This window comes from Urocitellus parryii, chromosome 8 (genome assembly GCF_045843805.1).
Source record: "Urocitellus parryii isolate mUroPar1 chromosome 8, mUroPar1.hap1, whole genome shotgun sequence".
NCBI classification, from domain to species: domain Eukaryota; kingdom Metazoa; phylum Chordata; class Mammalia; order Rodentia; family Sciuridae; genus Urocitellus; species Urocitellus parryii.
Window position 1 is genome coordinate 7,735,617 of NC_135538.1, and position 20,460 is coordinate 7,756,076.

The 20,460-nt window shown below is 49.1% G+C and overlaps 1 protein-coding gene across 1 annotated transcript; it reads right to left on the minus strand.

The window, feature by feature from the left end:
* Window positions 1-2,067: 2,067 nt before the first annotated feature.
* On the minus strand, window positions 2,068-20,135 carry Pnldc1 (PARN like ribonuclease domain containing exonuclease 1). Its single transcript, XM_026382672.2, has 19 exons — window positions 20,060-20,135; window positions 19,591-19,648; window positions 19,235-19,308; window positions 17,574-17,613; window positions 16,773-16,896; window positions 16,453-16,541; window positions 14,644-14,744; window positions 12,680-12,756; window positions 12,415-12,558; window positions 11,840-11,909; window positions 10,558-10,643; window positions 9,144-9,199; window positions 6,679-6,743; window positions 6,224-6,277; window positions 6,029-6,071; window positions 4,602-4,701; window positions 4,137-4,312; window positions 3,910-4,008; window positions 2,068-2,220 (listed from the first exon to the last, which is right to left on the minus strand). Exons 1-19 carry the CDS (start codon window positions 20,133-20,135, stop codon window positions 2,157-2,159), a joined length of 1,596 nt encoding a protein of 531 aa, XP_026238457.1. The 3' UTR covers window positions 2,068-2,156.
* Between the last annotated feature and the right edge of the window lie 325 nt (window positions 20,136-20,460).

Here is a 20,460-nt window from a genome sequence, read left to right on the forward strand (position 1 = left end):
GACATCCCTGCAGGTTCCACAGTCTGAAGTACTCACCCATGCAGGCCCAACCAGGGCACAAAGTACCAAGTGTCTCAGCAGGGGCAGGCGTGAGGTGCCCAGAAGCAGGCTGAACCCTGGACACCAGCCTAGCTGGGTACCATAATGAGTCATTAACTGATCTGAGACTCAAGGGAGTGAGTGCCCCAGGGAGATAGAAGAGAAACTGTGAACCCAAGGAAGAGGCAGATGCCCACAGAAGCAGCAAACAGCAGGGTCCCAGTCCTGGAGATTCAGGGCTCAAGGATTTGGTACAGAATCCACAGGACTGTGGGCAGGAGATGGCCATGTCTGCCTTCCCCCTCGCCTGTGCCTGAAGGTCATGGTAGAGAGGGGAGGAACAGGCAGCAGGACTGTCACAGCCAAGGTACTGGCTCTCCTGGCCTTGTGAAGGGTGCAGACACAGCCAGCAGCTGCTAGCAGAGCAAGCCTGGGTGGAGAGGGCCAGGGCAGACCACCAGCAGAGCAGGGCAGGAACCGGGAGGAGCTGGGGCTTCATCAGAGAAGGCGGCACGGACTTCTGCTGGGCGGAGTCTGGCATGTCTGTGGGACACTCTAGGAAGGCTCAGCAGGTGACCTGCAGCCAGGAGAGATGCCAGCTGGACCAGAAGCTTCAGGGTCATGCTGGCACAGAACCCATGTGCCAAGTCCTCCAACACCACACGCTGAAGGACCGAGGGCATCTGAGAGAAGAATGACCCTGAGGCTCAGGGCAGAGCATCAGCAGACGCAAGGTGCTGGTGCAGGCTGGCCTGGGCCCCGGAGCACCTAAGGCCTCACAGGGCTGCTGGTGGGCAGGGCGACAGAGCCCACTCATCCTGAAAGGGAAGAAGGGTCACAGGCAGACAGAGCTAAGGGAAGGGCAGGGCACCTGGTTCCCCGGGTCTGTGGGTTTTAGTGGACAGCTGATGGTAAAACAGACATGAAGAGCTGCAGGTGTCAGAGCAGAGAGCAGCAAGGTTGGTGGCAGCTCAGCAAGCTCTGCCCCAGTAGGACAGGAGGCAGCTCGGGACACCGCCATTTCTGTAGGAGGCTCAGATCACAGGCATCAAAGTGAACTTCACCTGCAAACCCGCCACACTGTCCGGGCCCTCCCCACTCCCTCCGGCCTTTCCTACAGGGAACAGTAGGCATAACACTGGGTCCCCTGGTCATTAAGGGCCACTGTGGATGGACTGCACTCAGCTGGCTGTTCTGTGGACTACCCAAGATGCACCAGGCCCCCAAAGGCCACAGAGAAGGGGAACTCTCCTCAGGTAAACAAAGATATTCAATTAAAATTTAAAAATCCTGGGCCTCCCACTCGGACACTGGGCTGAGGAGTAAAATTGCCCCTGCGGGCACAACTGCTGTCATTTGATCATAAGCTGCCATGAAATCGTGTCTCCCACCCCTCAGGACAGGGATGCTGGAAAAGTTCAAGCTCCTGGCTACATGCACGCTTTCTTTTTTCTAGAAAAAACATCTAGAGTTGAAGGCGGCTTTGCTGAATTGAAGTTCAAGGCTGAGCAGAACCCCACTCTGGGGGAAGCGACGGGGAGCTGGTGGGCAGGGAGCACCACAGAGAAAAGCAGCGGTCAGACTGACCGACCCAAGGTGCGCTCCAGGGCTGGGGGTAATCTTGTCTCCAAAATGAGTATCTTAATGATTTAAAAAGTTGATCCAAAGTGTCACCAGCACATGACATTGACCCTGCCAAGCTTATTTTTCCCCTTTGTGATTAAGCTTTTTTTCCTTTTGTGATTAAGCTATTCTTCCAGCAACCTGTTGGCCGTTAATTTTTCTCCCAGGGAAATCAGCCTGGTTCACCTGGTGTGCAGCTGTCATGTCTGCTCTAGACAGCCCAGGGTGCTGGCTTAAATCCCCAGCAGCTGTGACCGCTCCCAGTCATTTCCAAAAAGGAAGGACAGCTTTTGCCACAAAGAAATCTTTGCATATAGCACATTTATCACTACAGTACTTACAGAATTTCACATTCAAAACATAACAAAATTTCTAGTAAGGACAATATAATCCACCTGCAAAGAGAATATGATTTACACATATTAACACACACACACGCACACACGCCCCAGGAAGGCCTGGCGACAGAACACAGGCCAAGAGGCTTGCAGCACTCAGGATCTGGATCTTCCCAGGAGAAACGCCAGCAGAGCCCAGGTAGTGACCACTCCACAGACTCTGTAAGACAAGGACATGGGTCAGAAGCCTGGTTCTTCTGTGACACTGGCAGGTCTCAAAGTAGCAGGCAGACTCCCCCTTCTTCCTGCCAACCCCAGACGTCCTTCCTTTCTTCCTGGTGCCAACACTGAGCTGCTTGCTCGTCTCTCAGGGTCCATGGCTCTGGGATACAAACAGTTCACCTTCCCTAGTGATTTAGATCAGAGGTTGGCAGGAGGACAAAGAGCTGTTTGGGAGGCTACCATTTCTCTTCTGCAGTGCTGTCCACTACAGATCCAGCTCCTATATAGCACACCAGAATCCTCGTAAAACTTCAGTAACTGCAAGTCTGTCTTTCGAGTTACTCAGGGCGAACCTTGACTGTGCATGTTATGGTCCAGGCTATATGGGCAATAACCAAACAGACTCCATTTTACCCTGAGACTCCACGTCATGTAAGAAATGCTTCTGCCATGGGAAGGCCCCACCCCTGTACCCATTACCTAGCATAACATACTTGACAACACAAAATAGCAATTCTTATACAATGTCAAATTATTCTCTTTGGTTTCCATTTTTCCTGGGCAATCTACAGAGATTGATTGTCTATACATTCGTAACCATTCTCTAATGTGTACTGAAATAGGGTCATTTTGATCTCCTTCGCCTCTGCTTGCCTGCTGCTATACCAACCTGAAAAGTCCCATGAGCATTACCAATGTACCCATTGCATTGTCTAGCTAACTGCCCAATTCAGCTTCTGTACCTGCTAGCTTGCAGTTATGTCAACCCGGATGTGATTTTTGCCTTTAAATATCCTAAAACGCTCAGTCTTGGGGCTGTTCCTTGCAGAGACAGTTATAACCCCTCCTGTGGGGGGCAGTCACCGGCCAGCCGGCTAAATACTCTTCAATCTGGACAAAACTAGGACTTGGTGTTTTTTCTGAGCAACCTGCCTCACAACAGTGCACACAGCTCTTCTTGGTTCTGCCACTGGCTCCTTCTCTGTCCCCACTACCACCAGGCTGGGCCATACCACAGACACATTGGCCTCCTGGTGCCCCTGCCCTCCACCTCCTCTCTAGCCTACCTCAGCAGAGAAGACAGTTGGATGGTGCCATTCCTCTGCCCAAACCAAGTGATCCTCAATTCCTCCAAGTGGCCCTTACTATGCCCACTCAGACAGGACCCAGTTCCTCCTTGCCTCGTCCATCCTCGTTTGCCTACGTCGGCTCACAGTGGCCTCATCGGCCCTCGGTGAGGTGCCTCCCCAACTCAAGGACCCTGCCCTGCACTGTCCTGCGCACCCCCCTGGCTCACCCTGACATCCTTGAGTTTTTAACACGACCCATCCTCCATCACCTCCTTTGAACAGGACCCCTCAGACCTGCCAGACCCTCTCTTCTCTCATTTTTAATAAGCACTTGCCAACTGACACATCACAAGGTCCCCTGGTTAGTACACTTGCTGATTGCTGCCCATTAGTATGGAGCTCCGCGAGAGCAGGACTTTTGTTTTACCCACTCACGAAGCCCTAGGACCAACAGTGCCCAACACTGCAGATGCTCCAGTACCTGTAGAACACCAAGTGACCCACAGTTCACTGCACTTGTCAGCAACTCCCTAACGGCCCTCACCAGTGAGCGAGCTGGGCTGAGTCAGACCCAATGGGGCTACAGGCGGAAGAGCAGCCTCCAGCCTGCCACTTACTGTAACACGCAGTTGATGTTGGGGGAATGTCTCCAATACCGGTATAGGGAGACCTGCAGGGTTGGGTGGCACCTGTACTCCTTCAGGATACTGCGGGCACTGCCAAAAGAAATTTGCCAAGGTCAGCCACACTGTATGGCCACAGGGACTGCTCTTAGGCCTGAAGCAGGGGGAGGCAAAAAGGATGACATGGGGAGAGAGGAGGGACTTGGGGCCTGGGCACCTACTCCTTAAACTTATTGGTCAGGAGCAGGAACTGGCTTCGAGTGAGTCGCCTGACATCGAACTTGCAGAGATTCTGGAACTCTCGGTAGACTTGCTGCTCGCTGGCCCCGGGCCACCTCCTAACAGTGAGGATGAGGATGGGAGGCCGAATACTGGGATAATCTGGGCCAGAAAAATTCTAAGAAACATGAAGAACAAAAGATTTCCCACAATTTTTGCTGACATCTTATGCAATTAGATAATGTTTGAAGGGACTAGGAAAGACTGTTTGGGGCTGGAAGCAGGCAAAGAGAAGGATGGGTGGAGCGAGAACGTGTGGGTTTGGGCAGAAAAACACAAGAAACAAGCAGCTTCACAGGGGTGTAAATGCCCTGTCCAGCTCTCGCACCCCTTCAGCCCAGCGACACCAGGCCACCTCCACAGGGAGTCTCTGAGCAAGGTAAGGGAGCAATATGAAACCTACTCACGATTTTAGGGACCCCAGCTCGGATAAGATTGACTTGGTTCACGTAAGGAGCCAGCACGTCGAGGTACTGAGGGAAGGATGGCTCAGGCATGGGTCCGCTGCTGCACGGACAGAGAAGCCAAAGCGCTCAGGCATGCACTGACCCACTGTCCTCGCCATAGCCAAGGATCTGGCGACACAGGGAAACGGCTGCCTTGGGCAATTCTCCACCCCCAAGTCTCGTGCCCATGTCAGTGGGCTTCTCAACTGGTGATTTCAAAGAGCCCTCTCCAGAAAGAGCGGAGCTTCTGGAGGGTCACCCTCTGTGACAGTTTTGTGACGCTCCCTGACCAGCACTGGAGGCAGGCTCAGAGAGCGAGAAGCCTGTGAGGGGGCTCCACTTCATCATTCCCCAGCACGACACCACTTGACCCCAAATGGGTATCCCTCGCCTGACTTTACTGGACCTTCAGCCCCACCCTTCCAGGGACCAGCCCTTGTGTGCAGGCCCTGGGGGAGCACTGGTTGGGAACCAGGCAGGCCTGGACAGCCAGAGGCTTCTCTAGATAGAGGAGAGCTTTCAGCTGAATTGAAAGGCGCCCACCCTTCTGCTGGAAGCTTCTTCCTGCCCAGCACACACCATCTGCCAGTGGGCACTTGGGCATTCAGACATTGCCAAACTACAGGAAGGAGGAAGGTGGGCTGGTGGAATTTTTCCCCCCTGGAGGTGGGGAGGAGGAGGGCCTTTCTAATTTTTAGAAAAAGAAAAAAAAAATTCAGAAAAAATTCTTTGATGCATTACGAGACTCCAGACTGGTAGATTTCTCATTTAAGTTATAAAACTCATATCAACATGACATAGAACATCTGTATTTATCACATCCATTGCCAAAAATGGACAAGTATAGGTAGTTCACGGAGCACAGATCAAAGTTGCCTTGCTAGGTCAGTCCTGAGGAGCAGGCCAGAGTCTGATTAGCTCCTTCGCTGGGCCTGCCAAGTCCTAAAGCAAGCGTCCCCAGCCTGGCTCTACGGAAGGCACATGTACAGCATGCACTTGGTGTCCCTGTTGTGCCCAGTGCTGGAGGCATGGGGGATGCTGCTGTCACAGGAAACACGTTCAAAATTCCAATTTGGAGTTTCATGGGGTAACAGCAAACACACCAAGCTGGGAAGCACTGAAGCAGACAACAGAACCCAAGTCAAACCCTTGGTCCCCGGACATTACTTCTCCCAGTGCCAAGAGGGGGGCAGGACCAGCCCCACCCAGGCAGGAGGCAGGGGTGGCAGGAAAGGGCTTCTGTGAAGCAAGGCCACTGTGTTGGCTGCCACACAGGCAGAGGCTGGATGTTACTCTCCCAGGGCTGCAGTATTCTTCCTCTTTGGGGGCCCTGGGACGTCTTGGTTTCCTGACTGCTAACTGAGCGACTGGAGGGAAAGAACACTCACCTGTGCACCCTCTGAAGGAGCAGGTGAGCCACTTTCAGAAGAACTGGAAAAAAGAAACAAAAATGCTAGAGATGTCACAGGCCTTCTTGAAATATGCAAACTCACACTTTCTATGCAACCCGGCATGATATAAACGAGAACCTAGGGAGGGCACCCACCAAGGCCAGTCTCCTCTGGAAGGACGGCAACTCTTACCTGACCCACAAAGAAAGGCATCATATGCTGCTTCATGGGGGCACTTGTTCTGGGCTGAAGCATTTTTCCATAATAAGGAGAGAGATTAAGTAAACCACGAGCAATGCACTTGGGAAAGAAGTCTCTCCACCCCCACCACCCTCACGTCCACAGCAACCACAGCATGCTCGACCACCAGCTACCATGGGTGCCTTCTTCCAGCTCACAAGCCAGCTTCCCTCTGGTCCTCCCCGCATGGACAAAGCCAGGAGCCCACGTCAAGGGGGAAACAGACAGCCCTGGGGCTTTCTGGGATCACACATCTTGAGGGCAGGAGTTATGCAGAGCAGGACAGGAAGACAGAGAAGGAAACCCTGAACTGCACAGCCTCCAGCCTGGGAGACCAAGGTCCAGGAAAAGCCTCAGCTCTGCCTGCAGCACTCCTGTGCAAGGAGCTGGGGCTCGTGGGAACATACCATATTTTTCACATTTGCTCGCATGAACAATCACTGGTCCAGAATTCTTGGTGGGATTCAAGTTACTATTAAGAGAATTAAAAATAGGATAAAGAACAACTTGCTGAAAATTCCTTCTTGTTCCCCCAAGTCCCTGAAGTTATAAATGTGTCTTCAACACGTGTCTTAAACATAGGTCTAGTCATATACAAATAAGGTCTTGGTAACTAGGCAACAGGACAGGTGACAGACCAGCAGTGTTAGAGGCTCCAACTGGATCATCCTTGGCATTCAGGAAATGCTTAGCCTGAACCCAGCCCAGAGAAACAGAGGAGCCATCTCTGCCCTCTGGAGCTTGCCATCTAGTGGCCTGAGTGACGAGTACAGAGACAATCACGTCTTCCCCCCATAAAGGCAATGCCGAGGAGTAGACGGTGCACTCTGGGCCACTTTGGCCTAGAGGCATTAGGAAGGCAGTGGTGCAGGAGAGAAGAGGCAGAGCCAGGGGCACAGAACCAGGACACACTGTGCAAAGCGTGGCCAAGGCCCACAGTGGAGGCAGGGCCAGGCAGAGAAGGAGCTCAATGGCACGTGGGGGCCTCAGGGAGTGCCAGAGACTCAGCCACGAACAGAACTCAACCTGTGATTTTAAAGACCACGCAAGTGGCGGTATGAGAAATGAAGTGGGGCAGGCCACAGGCTGGGATACCAGTGAGGGCTACCACCACAATTAGAATGGAAAATAAAGGCCTGAACAACAGCAGTGACCCCGAGAATGAAGAAGGGGAGACTTTAAGGAGATTTATGGAGCAACATCAACTAGACTTGGCTGACAGACACAGGCGGCCCAGCTCTGGGACACTCGGCTCTGGGGTGTGAAAGCAGCGACAGCATCCAACAGTGAGGAAACCATCCCACCCGTCTTTCAGAACCTGTGTGCTTCCTCTCTCTGAGCCCAACTTCCTCGTCTGTAAGGCAGGCATGGCGACCTTGCCCACACTACAGGATTAGACGGACTGTCCACAATGATGGACAGCATTTAAGAAACATGGAGTGAGGGCGAAGCAGTGTCTTAGTCCCTGTGGTGGATAAGCTCATTTAATCCTCACAAAGACCTTGTGAGGTGAAACTAAGGCACAGGGAGATTCAACAATTTTCTGCAGGTAACTTGCAAAAACCAGTGAGGGCTGGATAAACTGGGATTTAAGCCAAGGAAGACTAGAACCAGAGCCTGTGTATTAGAAGACAAAACAAAACCCTCTCTGGTCCCACCTCTTCACACAGGCTCCCAGTATCATATCTGGTGCTACAAAGACAGCAGATACGCAGGCACAGGGATAAGATGGAGGAACTGAGATCAACATGAAATCGAAGGTGCTGCAGGTCAAGAAGGCAGCTGGTACATGAAGTGCCCCAAGGCTGAGGAGGTCTAGACCACAGTGCACCCAGGTGGCAGCAGCTGCAGAAAGGGAGTGGGTGAGGCCCCCCTGGGACTGAGCAAGAGGAGATGGAGCCCACGAACTGAACTGAGTAATGCTCATGGAATGGGTGAAAAATCCACATGCACCCATACGTCCACCCCTGCACATATGCACCCACCCCAGCCAGAAAAGAGAATCCAGAAGGGGATATGAGCCAGAAGAAGAGGGAGAGGACAAGGGTCTCAAATGCCCCAATGAAGCAAAAACCTGTCCAGGACTATGTGCCACGTCTTGTCCCTTACGTACACCATTCTACCATCTTAGACGAGAGGCGAGCCTGCTCTGGTAGGCTAAGCCAGTGCAGGGTAAGGCGTCACGTGAGAGAACCCCTGACAGCACTGGACAGAGGGAAGGTGAAGGCCACTGAAGGGACTCGCTGCACAGAAAACAGGTGCCACATCTCTGAGTAACATGGGTGCGCTGCAGGCGGCCCCCCAGCACTGACTCTCCTAGAGTGAAGAGGTGACGACCCTCCCACTCCACCTGCCCCCTCCCATGTTTTCCACTACAGGCATGGAGGGCACCATGCAGTCACAACAGTAGCCAAACAAAAGGGATTCTGTTTGATTTTGAGTTTTAAGTGCTAATGCCGAGAGAAACCAGAGAAACCGAGGGAGAGGCTAAAGGGAAGGACAGGCGAGCGGGAGGCTGCAGAGAGGAGGGAACCAGAAGGGCAGAGGGCCACTGCGGGGAGGCAAGCCCCGGCTGCCCGGCACACACGGAAGGGCTTGGGTCTGCTGGTGAGAAAGATGGCAAAACAAAAGTGCTCCCGAGGGCAGGCAGGGGCTGAGGGCTTTCTTCCCATCTTTGGCCTTATTCTTGGAAATGGGGGCCAAGAGGGTTGCAGAGATGGGCTGAGGCGGCAGGACCTGGAGGGGACACCAGCTCCAGGAAGCAGTGCGATGGGTGGGAAGAGCACCCACCAGACCCGAGGGATCTGGAGCCACACAGCAGCTGCAGCCACAGGCCCCCTGCCCCAGAACCAGCTCCGGAAGCGCCCCTCACCTGCTCAGCACTTCGTACACCTCTGAGAGATTGGAGACCCGTGGGAAACGCAGCTCCTGAAATTGTGAAGAACAAATCAGCGAGAAAAAGAACACTGTGCTGTCGTCCATCTGCTTCAGGTCTTGTCCAGTAGCCGCCAAAGTGTCCTGGAGAACCCCACGCCCACCACCTCTTCCTTCTCCTCCAGCGTCCCAGCTGCCCTTACTCCTCAAATGCAGGGCCAGGGACCCAGATCCTGGGTTTCCCCAGAGGGCTCCCCACAGTCCAGGCTGGGAACGACTGCCCACCACCACCTCACACCACCTCCCTCCGCATTTGAGCGTAGGGGTCTAGAAATACGGAACCCGAGGCGCTCCACAGAGACCTGGACACTTGTGGAATACCAGGCATTCTAGAAAGAGAGGGACGGGGATTGCCTGGCCTCGGAGTCCTAGGAGTTCATCAAAGCTAGAAACCCATGAAGTACAAAAACTAGAGCCTTTCTGGACAAAGAGGGACCAAGGGACCCACTCCTATTTTTGTGGCTTTTTTCTTGAAGAGCTCAATCTATCACCCTAAGGCTTGATTTCCCCCACCCCTCTGATAAAGTGGAACTGAACCCAGGGGGGCTTTACCACCGATTATACTCACAGACCTGTTATTATTTGAGATGGGACTCAAGTTGCTTAGGCTGCGTTAAATTTACAATCCTCCTGCCTCAGCCTTTTAAGTCACTGGGATTAGGGTATATGCCACCACGCCTGGGCCTTTTTGTTTTTGAGGTAGGGTCTCACTCAATTTGCCCAGACTGGCCTTGAACTTCCAATCCTCCTGCCTCAGCTTTCACCACACCTGGAACCTAAGGCTTGAAGACATTGATCCAATCCCCTTTCTCTGGTCCTCAATTTCTAAGAAGCATTTAAAACAGTTGGGCCCTTCCCTTTTCCATGTGTAGAGGACAACAACCCAGACTACATGACAGTCAACTGGGGAGCTTTCAAAACGGCCTGGCCCCATTGCAGACCACACAGGAAGCTAACAGGGGCTAACTTACCTAGTGATTCCAACTCACTGTCCCCAGAGAAGCCATGATCTCGTGCTCAGCAAAGATGGTTTCTCAAGACTTTGAGAGGGGACCCTTCTACCCTCATGTACTTTGATTATGTTGTAAATGTTTATGAAAAATAGATCAGGCTCTGAATCAAATCATTGCACTGTCCACTCTAACCATCCCAATTATATACAAATGAGTCAAAACCTGGGAGCTTGAATGGGGGAAGGAAAGAAATGACAACTAGTATGATGAACAACCATAGGTGACAAAATATGAAAGGAAATGGATACCGATTTTTACCGATTTTATAAGAGTTCAAGGAAAGTTTTTGAAAAGTGTTATTAGTGTGGACACAATTAATCAAGCAATTTCATTCATTACCTTCCAGATATCCTTTGTCACATTCTTGGTATCAATGAGAACAGGAAACAGGTCATGGATATTCTGCTTAAACTGATCATAGCTTTCTGAGGGGAAAGATCCAGGGAGTGAAAAGGGAGTGAGTTTGTTGGTAAAATGGGAAGGAGCCACCATCTAACCTAGCTTGCCACCAACGCCAACTAATAAAGCAAATGAAACGAAATAGAAATTGAAAACCACCTTATTTCTGACGATTGAGGATTTTTTAATCTCAAGCTACCCTCACCACTTACAGGTGTAAAGAACAAGAGGTTCCCCACTAAACTCAAGATATCCTCTAATGCAGTTTGAGAAGCTCTAGCCAATGGGATAAGAGGGGGAGAAATGGTGTTTTGGAAAGGCAGATAAAAGAAAAATCATTTATAAATGACTGTTCAGAGAATATCCAAGAAAAATCAGCTAAAAGTCATTTGATGAGAAGTATACTGATAAAGGGGTAAAAACTATTAACTGACAAATTCAAAGTCATACCTGTATGTAGTTTAAAAGAGGTTTAGTGCAAACAAACCAAACCCACAACACACACCTCCCCAACGAGGGGCCCTGTAGCCCTCTTCCTGCCTCCACATCCCCTAGTCCACAGGGCAGCCACTTCAGTCCTCCTCCCTCAGGTCTCATGCCCGTGCTGCGATGGGGGCACCTGCAGCTGGTCACTGCTTCCCGCTGTCCCCACCCCATAGCACAAGCTCCCCACAGGCCTGCCTGCACCACCCTGGGGCGCCCTCACGAGGGGTGCTGTGGCAGCCGGGTGCCTCTTCCTTTCCTGCACTCTGTCTCCCTGCCGTGAATACTTTGTCCCACAGTTTGCTCAGGTTTTTGTTGAGTGTACACTGTTGATTTTACCCCTAATCCTCCTGTAATTCTCTCAATATGCTCAGATCAACCACGGAAAGGCGATACCCACAAGACAGCATCACACGACATTAAAAATGTCATGCAATAGGTTTAGTAGGTTTTTAATGACATAAAATAATACTTCCAAATACAAAACCAAATGTTTATGATTAAATATGATTTCTGATTTTGCCAGATCTTACACAATGGGCCTGAGCATCTTCAGGAATAGAGGAAGGATACCAATGCAAATTTAGGTTTTTCTCCCTTGAGGAAGTCTCTGGTCTTGTCTCTGAGCAGATGGTAACAGATCTGAGGACTGGACCCTGCTGCACCTCTGTCGACACTGGGAAGTTCAGGCCAGGTGGCAAATAGAGATACAGGAAGGAGATGACAAGTCTGTCCCTACCTGGGAGAGGTCTGAAGAACTTCTCATGGAGATGCAACAGATCCATCATCATATTATGCCCCACTAAGGGCTACTTGGAGTAGATCAGCAGGTGAGAGAAATGAAATTTTAAAAATTATAAAGACAGACACCAAAGACTAAGATTCTTGTGAAGGATGCATCTTTGGAACCCACTGCCATTGTTGTCACGGGACTGTTTCATCCTCTCTGTCTTATATGAGGGAATGGGACTGCTTGGGGGAGGTCAGTGGAGGGTGGGGCAGGACAGACTCAAGGAAGGACTTAAGCAGGGTTCCCTGCTGTGAAGCAGACAGCTCTTTCAAGAAACTTTAGGTAATTACTGGAATCCCTGTATTATAGGAAGAGGCAAAAAAAAGTGATTTCTTGTGGAGAGCCTTTCCCCACACTAACCCATCACGATTTGGTAAATGGTTAGGTCAAGGAAGCCAGTTATCAAGGAGAAGAAAGGACTCGTCTTAAGAAATCAGATTTTACTGTTGAAGAATCCTTCAACATCTAGGGCCAGAAATACAGAAGACTGTGAAAGTCCAAGAAAAGAGATTTTTTTTCCCTACCTTCTGGGCTTTCACCAGCATCTGGAAAAAAACAGAAAAACCCCTCGCAGAGAGGAGAATCTGCTCCTTCCAACAGCTGGCTCGATCACAAGAGGCGTTCTCAAGGTACCAGCGATGCTGCCGACTCACCTTCTTCACCACCACCTGACATGAAAAAATAGACAAATAACAAAGCAGGGGACAAGCCTTTTAGAGAGGCTGGATTTGGGTGGGTGAGAGGGGCAATGAAGCCGCTAAGGACAGCCCATTTCAAGGGAGGACTCACGCCCTGATCTTTCAGCATCGTCCAGATGTTGGGGAGGGCCTGCCTCAGCACCAATTGGACCTCAAAGGCCTGGAACCCTGTGGGGCAAACACAAGGCATGACTGAGTGGCACAGCCCTTCCTCTTCAAGAGCCCCAAGAAGACGACGGGCTGGGGTGGTGGCACAGTGCAGAGCACTTGCCTAGCATGATTGAGGCCCTGGGTTCAATCCTAAGCAACAGATATAAACAAAGGTATTGTGTCCGTCTACAACTTAAAAAAAAAAAAGAGCCCCAAGAAGAAAAGAAATGCCAAAATTGGAGCTGTGGATCACAGCAAAAGGCAGGTAGTAGAGGTGCCTAAGCTCACCAGCCACATGACAGAGCATGCAGGGCCTGTGGTGACATTCTAGGGCAGCATTTTCAGTTTTTTTTTTTTTTTTTGAGAGAGGAGAGAGAGAGAATTTTTAATATTTATTTTTTAGTTATCGGCGGACACAACATCTTTGTTGGTATGTGGTGCTGAGGATCGAACCCGGGCCGCACGCATGCCAGGCGAGCGCACTACCGCTTGAGCCACATCCCCAGCCCCGCATTTTCAGTTTTTGACCTCAAAGATGATTTTAAGTTGGAGACAACAAAGTTTGTTTTTGTTGGATACAGCCACTGATGTTAACTATTTTAGAAATTAAAACCTTCAAATGAAAAAAACATGGAATCTTCTTTTAAAACAAAAAGCTCCATATACAATAACAAAAGTAAAATTCATAAAAAGAACTACTTTCCAAGACAAAAAAACATCATGATATATTATTTTACATTTTTGCAAACTTTAATATTTGGCTGCAATCGTATCTGCTTTTGCACTGAAATGTGACAAAATCCCAGTCTCTGACACAATGAAGAAGTGTTACCAGCCTTGTCAGATGACTCTGGGTGTTCTATAACACAAAGAATGATTTTGGCATGTGGTAACTTCTTAAAACCTCAGCTGTCACAAAGAATCTGAAACCACTGTTAATGGACTTTCTAGCACTATTACTTTACAATAACCACAAAAGATACCTGTATAACTGACTATCTGACCACTATTCTCATCAGAAAGGTCTCCGTGTTGGGAAGCTGTCGAGCTTATGGTAGCAGATGCTAGTTCAAAACTTGGTTATGTCTTTCATAACTACTGTTATTACTATGCATTATTTTCCCTAAAGGGTCAGGCTTACTTTTTCCATTTGGAAAATAAATGCAAAATCCCAAGTTCAAACAGTCAGATCTTTCTAGAAAGAAAATGATATTCACTTGGGGGCGGGGGCAGGCAGGGGGGCAGATCCAGCTCTTAAAAAAAAAAAAAAAAACCCACACTCAAATGCTCTTCAAATGCTCTTCCTTCGCCCCACCACTGGGTGGGGGTATGCACCAGCACAGCCGCAGAGTGCTTTTCTTCATGCTATGCTCACATAGGATACTTACAGATGACCCATCAAAGGCTGAGACTTAGTTAGCACTCATACCACTTCCTCACCAAGCAGCTTCTTAAGCCAAATCGGCTGTTTGCACTGAGAGCAAGTGGCTGTGAAGAAAGCATGATGTGGGACTCCTGCCTTAATCTGTGCTGAGGTGCTGGCAGGTGTAACCCCCACTGTTATGGCACCAGGGGAAAAAACGGTACAAAAACAGCAAGTCATAGTCAAGTGATATACTTTGATATAGAGCACTCAGGACAGGATGAACAAGATGGCTCTGAAATGAACTTGACTTCCTTGGCCTTGAAATTCAATGTTTGTTGAAAAGCTTTCCGACTTTCTGATTTCTGAATTTTGAAGCTTTATCTGACCCCAAGGACTGGGCACCAACTAAGCAAATGTATTAGACTCAGTTGAGAGGCATTTGGGACCAGGATCTGTGGGAAAGAGAATGGGTCCCCCAACTCCTGTCAGGTAACCATGACCCAACACTCCCAGTACGGAAGGAGCAGCCTCTTGCCTACCAGCAATACCAGGCAGAGTCATCCGGTCACCTTCCTCAGCTAGGTCCAGCCATCGCGTCACCTCATCAATCACCACCTTGATTTGGTCTTTATCCAGAGAGCTGAAAATGGGCACATGAAAATGCAAATGTTGGAGAAAACCATGCCAGAATCACAAGACGACATTAACAAGAGGTTTCAGGAGCTCCTGGTTTTCACTTCGTGAGCTCACGAAGAAAACAGATGAGCTGGATGCAGTTGATTGAGCCTACAAACCCAGCAGCTTGGGAGGCTAGAGCAGGAGGAACATGAGTTCAAAGCCAGCCTCAGCGACTTGGCAAGACCCTAAGCAACCTAGCAAGGCCCCGTCCCTAAATAAAATATAAAAAAGGGCTGGGGGAGGGGGTGCTGGGGTTGTGGCTCAGAGGTAGAATGCTCGCCTAGCATGTGTTGATTCAACACCACATAAAAAATAAAGTAAAAGTATTGTGTCCAACTACAACTAAATAAATAGTAAAAAAAAAAAAAAGGGATGGGATGTGGCTCAGTGGTTAAGTGCCCCCGAGTTTGATCCCCAGTACCAAACAACAACAAAAGACCAAAACAAGATCACTGTCTTCCATCTTTTCATGCAGAAGGCAGCAACTTCCTGGCCTTCGTTCTTCACAGGTTCCTAGAGCTCATGTGATCCCCACCTGTCACACTAGGAAAGGAAGTGGCTCTAACCAGCTCTAAAGGCCACTGTCAGGACTGTCTTCTTTGTAAGGCTTCCAGAGGCAGGAACACCCACTGGGAGCGTAAGGCAAAGGAGGACTTTGGCAAACCCTCGGCTCCTTGTTAGAAATGTAAGGACATAGTGTTCTTTGAGATGAAGAAAGCTCTTTCTCCAACATTTGAGATTTAAGAAAAAAAAATTTTTTGAACCTTATGAAATCCTACATTTTTATATTAAAATCAGGAACAAGTACAATAACAAAACAACAAAGAAGCTCTCCAGCATTACACAAGATCATTACCTGGACCATGCAGTCATCATATTTCAAAGTTATAAGCTGTCGAGTTGACGGCCCTTCCTGCTAAAGGTGAAGAATCTAAAGCCCAAAAGGCTTAAATGACTAGTTCAACAACTGGTCAACAGTTCTGACAGACAAGAACTGGGTGGCCAGTTCCATTGCCACCCTGTGCTACTGTCTTCGCTCTGGTCACTCCTGACCATAGTGCAGACAGTATGAGGCTGCAATGTGTGGGACAGGCACAGGAGCCAAAGAGGTAGCAATCTTGCCCTCGATGGGGCTGAGGAGTGGGAATGTCATACAAGTCTCGCACATAGCAGGGTCAGGCATGCTGGGGGACATAGCCAAGCCAAGGAGGCCCAAGTCCAGAGTCAGTGCCTGGAATGACTGGCACAGTCAGGGCTATGTGTGAGTTAGCCTTGAAAAGCCCTCAGAACACACTGGACACTAACAGACCATCTCACAGCAAGTCCAACAGAGCGGAGTTGCCCCTCTGGCACTGGAATGGAAATCTTGGTGAGTTAGCAAACTGAGTCAGCTTCTGTTTTTTTCATTTTTAAATGCTAAAAATCACGCTTGAAGCAGTGAGGGGGTTTATACAGAAGCTGAAAGGGGGGTGGAAACAGGATTGCCTTTCCTCACCTCAGGTGGAGGATCCCCAGCACCAGCAGCCACACCGTCTGGCTGAGCAAAGGAGGCTGATGCAGTTACCACGACATATGGATGGTTCAAGGTCACCACACTCCTGGAACCAGCACAGACCCCACAGGACACAGCAGCAAAGAAACCAAGAGGCACTTAAAGAAACACACCCTACCTGCGAACTCTCCAGTTCCCTGTCAGGATGTTGTGCTTAATTTTTTTCTCCTGTTCTTCATTCATATATGGGATTCCATTTTTAAGAAACTAAACACAGAAAACAGAAACTAGTGAGAGTCATCCTCCAAGCCACAAAGGAAGGGGAAGGGGAGGAAGAGGAGTGTATGACCACACCACCCCAAATGCACCCCATCTCAGGAGATAAGCAGGGCCAGGCCTACTTAGTATCTCATGGGAAAAACGGGAAGAGAAAAAGGGTCCTGTGGGCCCATTAGACTGGACTTTCAACCTGCCCCCTCCCCTCCTCCAATGCCATACCTTGTTATAGTTGAAGCCGTATTGATTCAAAAACTGAACACTAGAAGCCTGGAAAGAGAATTCTGAATCCAAAATCCCAAATGTTGTAGGGAAGAGAAAGAAGTTATATGAATGGGCTACATACCTATAAAAACATAAGAAAAAGCCAAAGGCACTTAAAACACACATACACACACACACACACACACACACACACACACACACACACACTGACTCATTAAGCAGCTTCAGAGTAGATTCTTTCTTTCATCCATTTAGGAAAAACTGTGCTTCAGATACTTTGCCTGGCACTGAGAGCCAAAGAACAAAGGCAGTGATCCTGCCCTCAGAAAATGGTCTGCTACAGAAACAGGCTCTCAATAAAACCACCAGGGCTGCTGCTTAGAGTCAGTCCCACAGCTGCTCTGGGCAGGAGCCACCCCATCAAGGGAGCACCCTTCCACACTCCTGGAACCAGCTGGTACCTGTGAGCTAGCAGGCAGTTCAGACAGCACCCTCATCACAATACACACTATTAACTGCTCTCGTGAAGGTGCACAAGAGACAATGGAAAAGAGGACAGGAGCGTATAAGGTACCAGGCAGGGGTGGTGGAAAAGGCCTTGCAGAAATGGTACCTTTCAGGAGAGACCTGAAGGTAAGCTGGAATCTGCAGGACAGAGCCAGTGGAAGAGCCAGAAGTAGGAGAGAACAGAGTGTCCAGGACAAAATGACTCAGACACCAAGGCAGAATATGAAGTGGAGATAGCTGTAGAACACAGATGGGCAAAAGCCCTGCTTTGCAAAAGCTCTTTATACGTACTTGTTGAACTCCCCTTCGATAGTGGAAAATACAGACAATCCTAGAAGAACAATAGCGGAAGTAATGAATACTGAGAATAAGCTCCCTGAGGTGAACACAGAGCCCAAACATTTCCAACAGGACTTTGCATCCACAGATACTATGTGGGTGGCGGGACAGGATAAGATCCTTATAGAATGAGACAAGAGTTGAAGCTGGGTGCAATGACACACCTGTAATCCCAGCAGCTCAAGAGGCTGAGGCAGGAAGATCCCAAGTTCAAAACCAGACTCAGCAACTTAGTGAGGCCCTGTCTCATATCTCACAATAAAAAATAAAAAGGGTTGGGGCAGTAGCTGAGTGGTTAAATGCCCCTGGATTAAGTCCCCAATATCCTCCTATCCCCCCACAAAAAAGACAACTGTGGCCTGTTCTTCAAACAAGTATTTAAAAAAAAAATCAATTTTCATAGTTTTAAAACTAACCAGAGGAAACACCAAAACCCATAAAGTAAGTCTTATAAATTTAACAGCTTTTAAATGACTATTACCAAAAGATAAAAGAAAAATTCAAAATGGTGTGTGTGTTGGGGGGTGAACAACAGAACATAACCAACAGCACCAAGAGCTGTTGTCCACACTTTTCAGAGATCACACAGTTAAGAGAAACAGCAAAGGACAAGGGTAGGGAGGAAAACAGATGTCCAGCATCATCCATAGTGAAAGTTAGTCAGTAGACTCTGGCCCAAAGTCTGCTTTTATGAAAAAGCTTTTTACAGGAATAGGGCCATGCTCATGGGTTTATACGTTATGTGCAGCTGATTTCACATTACAAGGGTAAGATTGAGTAGCTATAACAGAAATCACATTGTCTGCAAGATCTAAAATATTCTCTATGGAGCCCTTTATAGAAAAGGTTGTCAACATTTCTATCATAAAATGTAAACAGACTAACAATCATTTTTCGTTTACCAGGTGGACTAAAGTTGCAGACTGATAATATCCAGTGTTGGAGAAACAGACACATTCTCTATTAGTGTAAACAACAAAAACTTAGTGAGGGCTGGGGGCATAGCTCAGTGGTAGAGCCCTGCGTTTACAACACAATGCTAAACTACATATCATTACTTCAATATTCCAACACATACTGTAACTTTGCAATTCCACTGCTAGAAGTATCTCAGATGCATATACTCACAAAAGTACAAAAGTACAGGATCATATATATAAATACCAAGGCAGTCAGTGCAAGTCTGTTTAATTGTACACAAATGTAATTGAAACATGCGTATTAGCAGATTAACAGATACATTGATAGTTTGTAATACTATGTGCTGTTAAAAAATGAACATGTTTGTATGTGGTGATATATAGATCTCCAAACCCCAAACTCCATGAAGTAAAAACAAAGGGAAAAACAAAATATTTGTAATATAATCATACGTCCAAAATCATACACCCATTTTTAGTTGAAAGACGGAACAAGGAACAACAGTAATTGTTACTTAATGTTGGTTAAATTTTCTGCTTACTCCAAAGTGTTGGATCTAAAGCCAAAAACAGAAGAATACAAAAATGATAGCCAATGTGTTTGAAAAAGTGACAAAGCCATTTTCACCAATAGGAAACAAAGACAATATCTTCTTAACAGATTCATAAGGAAGAGATGACCCTCAGACTCACCAATCTGACAGATGGTAAACTGCTGAACACTCTGGCGGGTCTTTAGGTACCACTCGGATGGCAAATCAAAAAGACTGAAAAAAACAGGCATCAACAAGATCTGGTCAAGATACTAGGGCTCCAGAGCAGGCTCACTTGGCCACTCAATCAGGGGTCACATCTTTTCCTTATTACAGAAACTAGGGAATACTACCAGCATTAGGGGACTAATACTAGGTCCCACAGGTGGGAGCAGCCCACACAAACTGACCTGCCCCACCCAGGGAAGCCAACCCTGCCCTGCTGAGAATCATGTTGGTCTGGCTGGGGGACACAGGCCAGCCAGCTCTTGGGCTTTAAGACAGCTTTAGCTTTACCTGATCTGCTGTGGTCCGGGAAGGCTAGAACGAAGGCCAGTGAACTCTATGTCCAGACCTAAGGGGGAGGCAAAAGATAGAGGAGTCCCCAAGCACAGGGCAGACACCACTCCACAGTGTGGATGCCACAGGTGGCCTAAGCATGTCGCTCATTTTGTGTTCAAGAGGCCAGGTGGGGGCAAAAGGGGAAAATGGAGGGAACCGAGGCAAGGACCAGCCAAACCATGGGGATTGTACCTGGACCTCAGGGAGTCTGGCCCAAGACATCAGGGCTACTCAACACTCATGTGAGCGATGCCTATGGCCCCCCCTGCCTGCGGGCGTAAGAAGTCCGCCTGTCCCTCCGAGGGGCAGGGGCCCCTTTGAGCCCCCTGCGGCCTGGCCACAACCGTATCCCACCTGTGCTACCCCGTCCTCCAGCTGGTCCAAGGCACTCTGGTGACGGGGCCCGCAGTCCCCGATACCTTACCCACAAAGTCCGCCTCCTGGACGAGCTCCTGCAGGAAGGGGAGGTTCTGCTCAAACTCCTCTGCGCCCAAGTCCATGGCCGCTGGGCCGAGGGCGCCAGTGAGGCCACGTAGTACCCACGCGCTTCCGCTGCGCGGGGGCCTTAAAGGGCTCGTGCACGTGGAAACCCGCCCACCCCGCGAGGCAGCGCATAGCCTGCACCTGCCCACCCGCCTAGAGCCTAACTTGCTCCCAAGGTGAAGGTCGTTTGCAAAGAAGAGCTGCCTCTTAGACTGAAGGTGTCCTTGGCGCCCAAATTGTCTGGCACTCGCCTACTCCCTGTGGCAATTCCCACCTCCACGCCTACACCCAGGGAAGGCCCCGTTTTTGTTAGCTAATTTTCACTCACTAGTACACAATCTT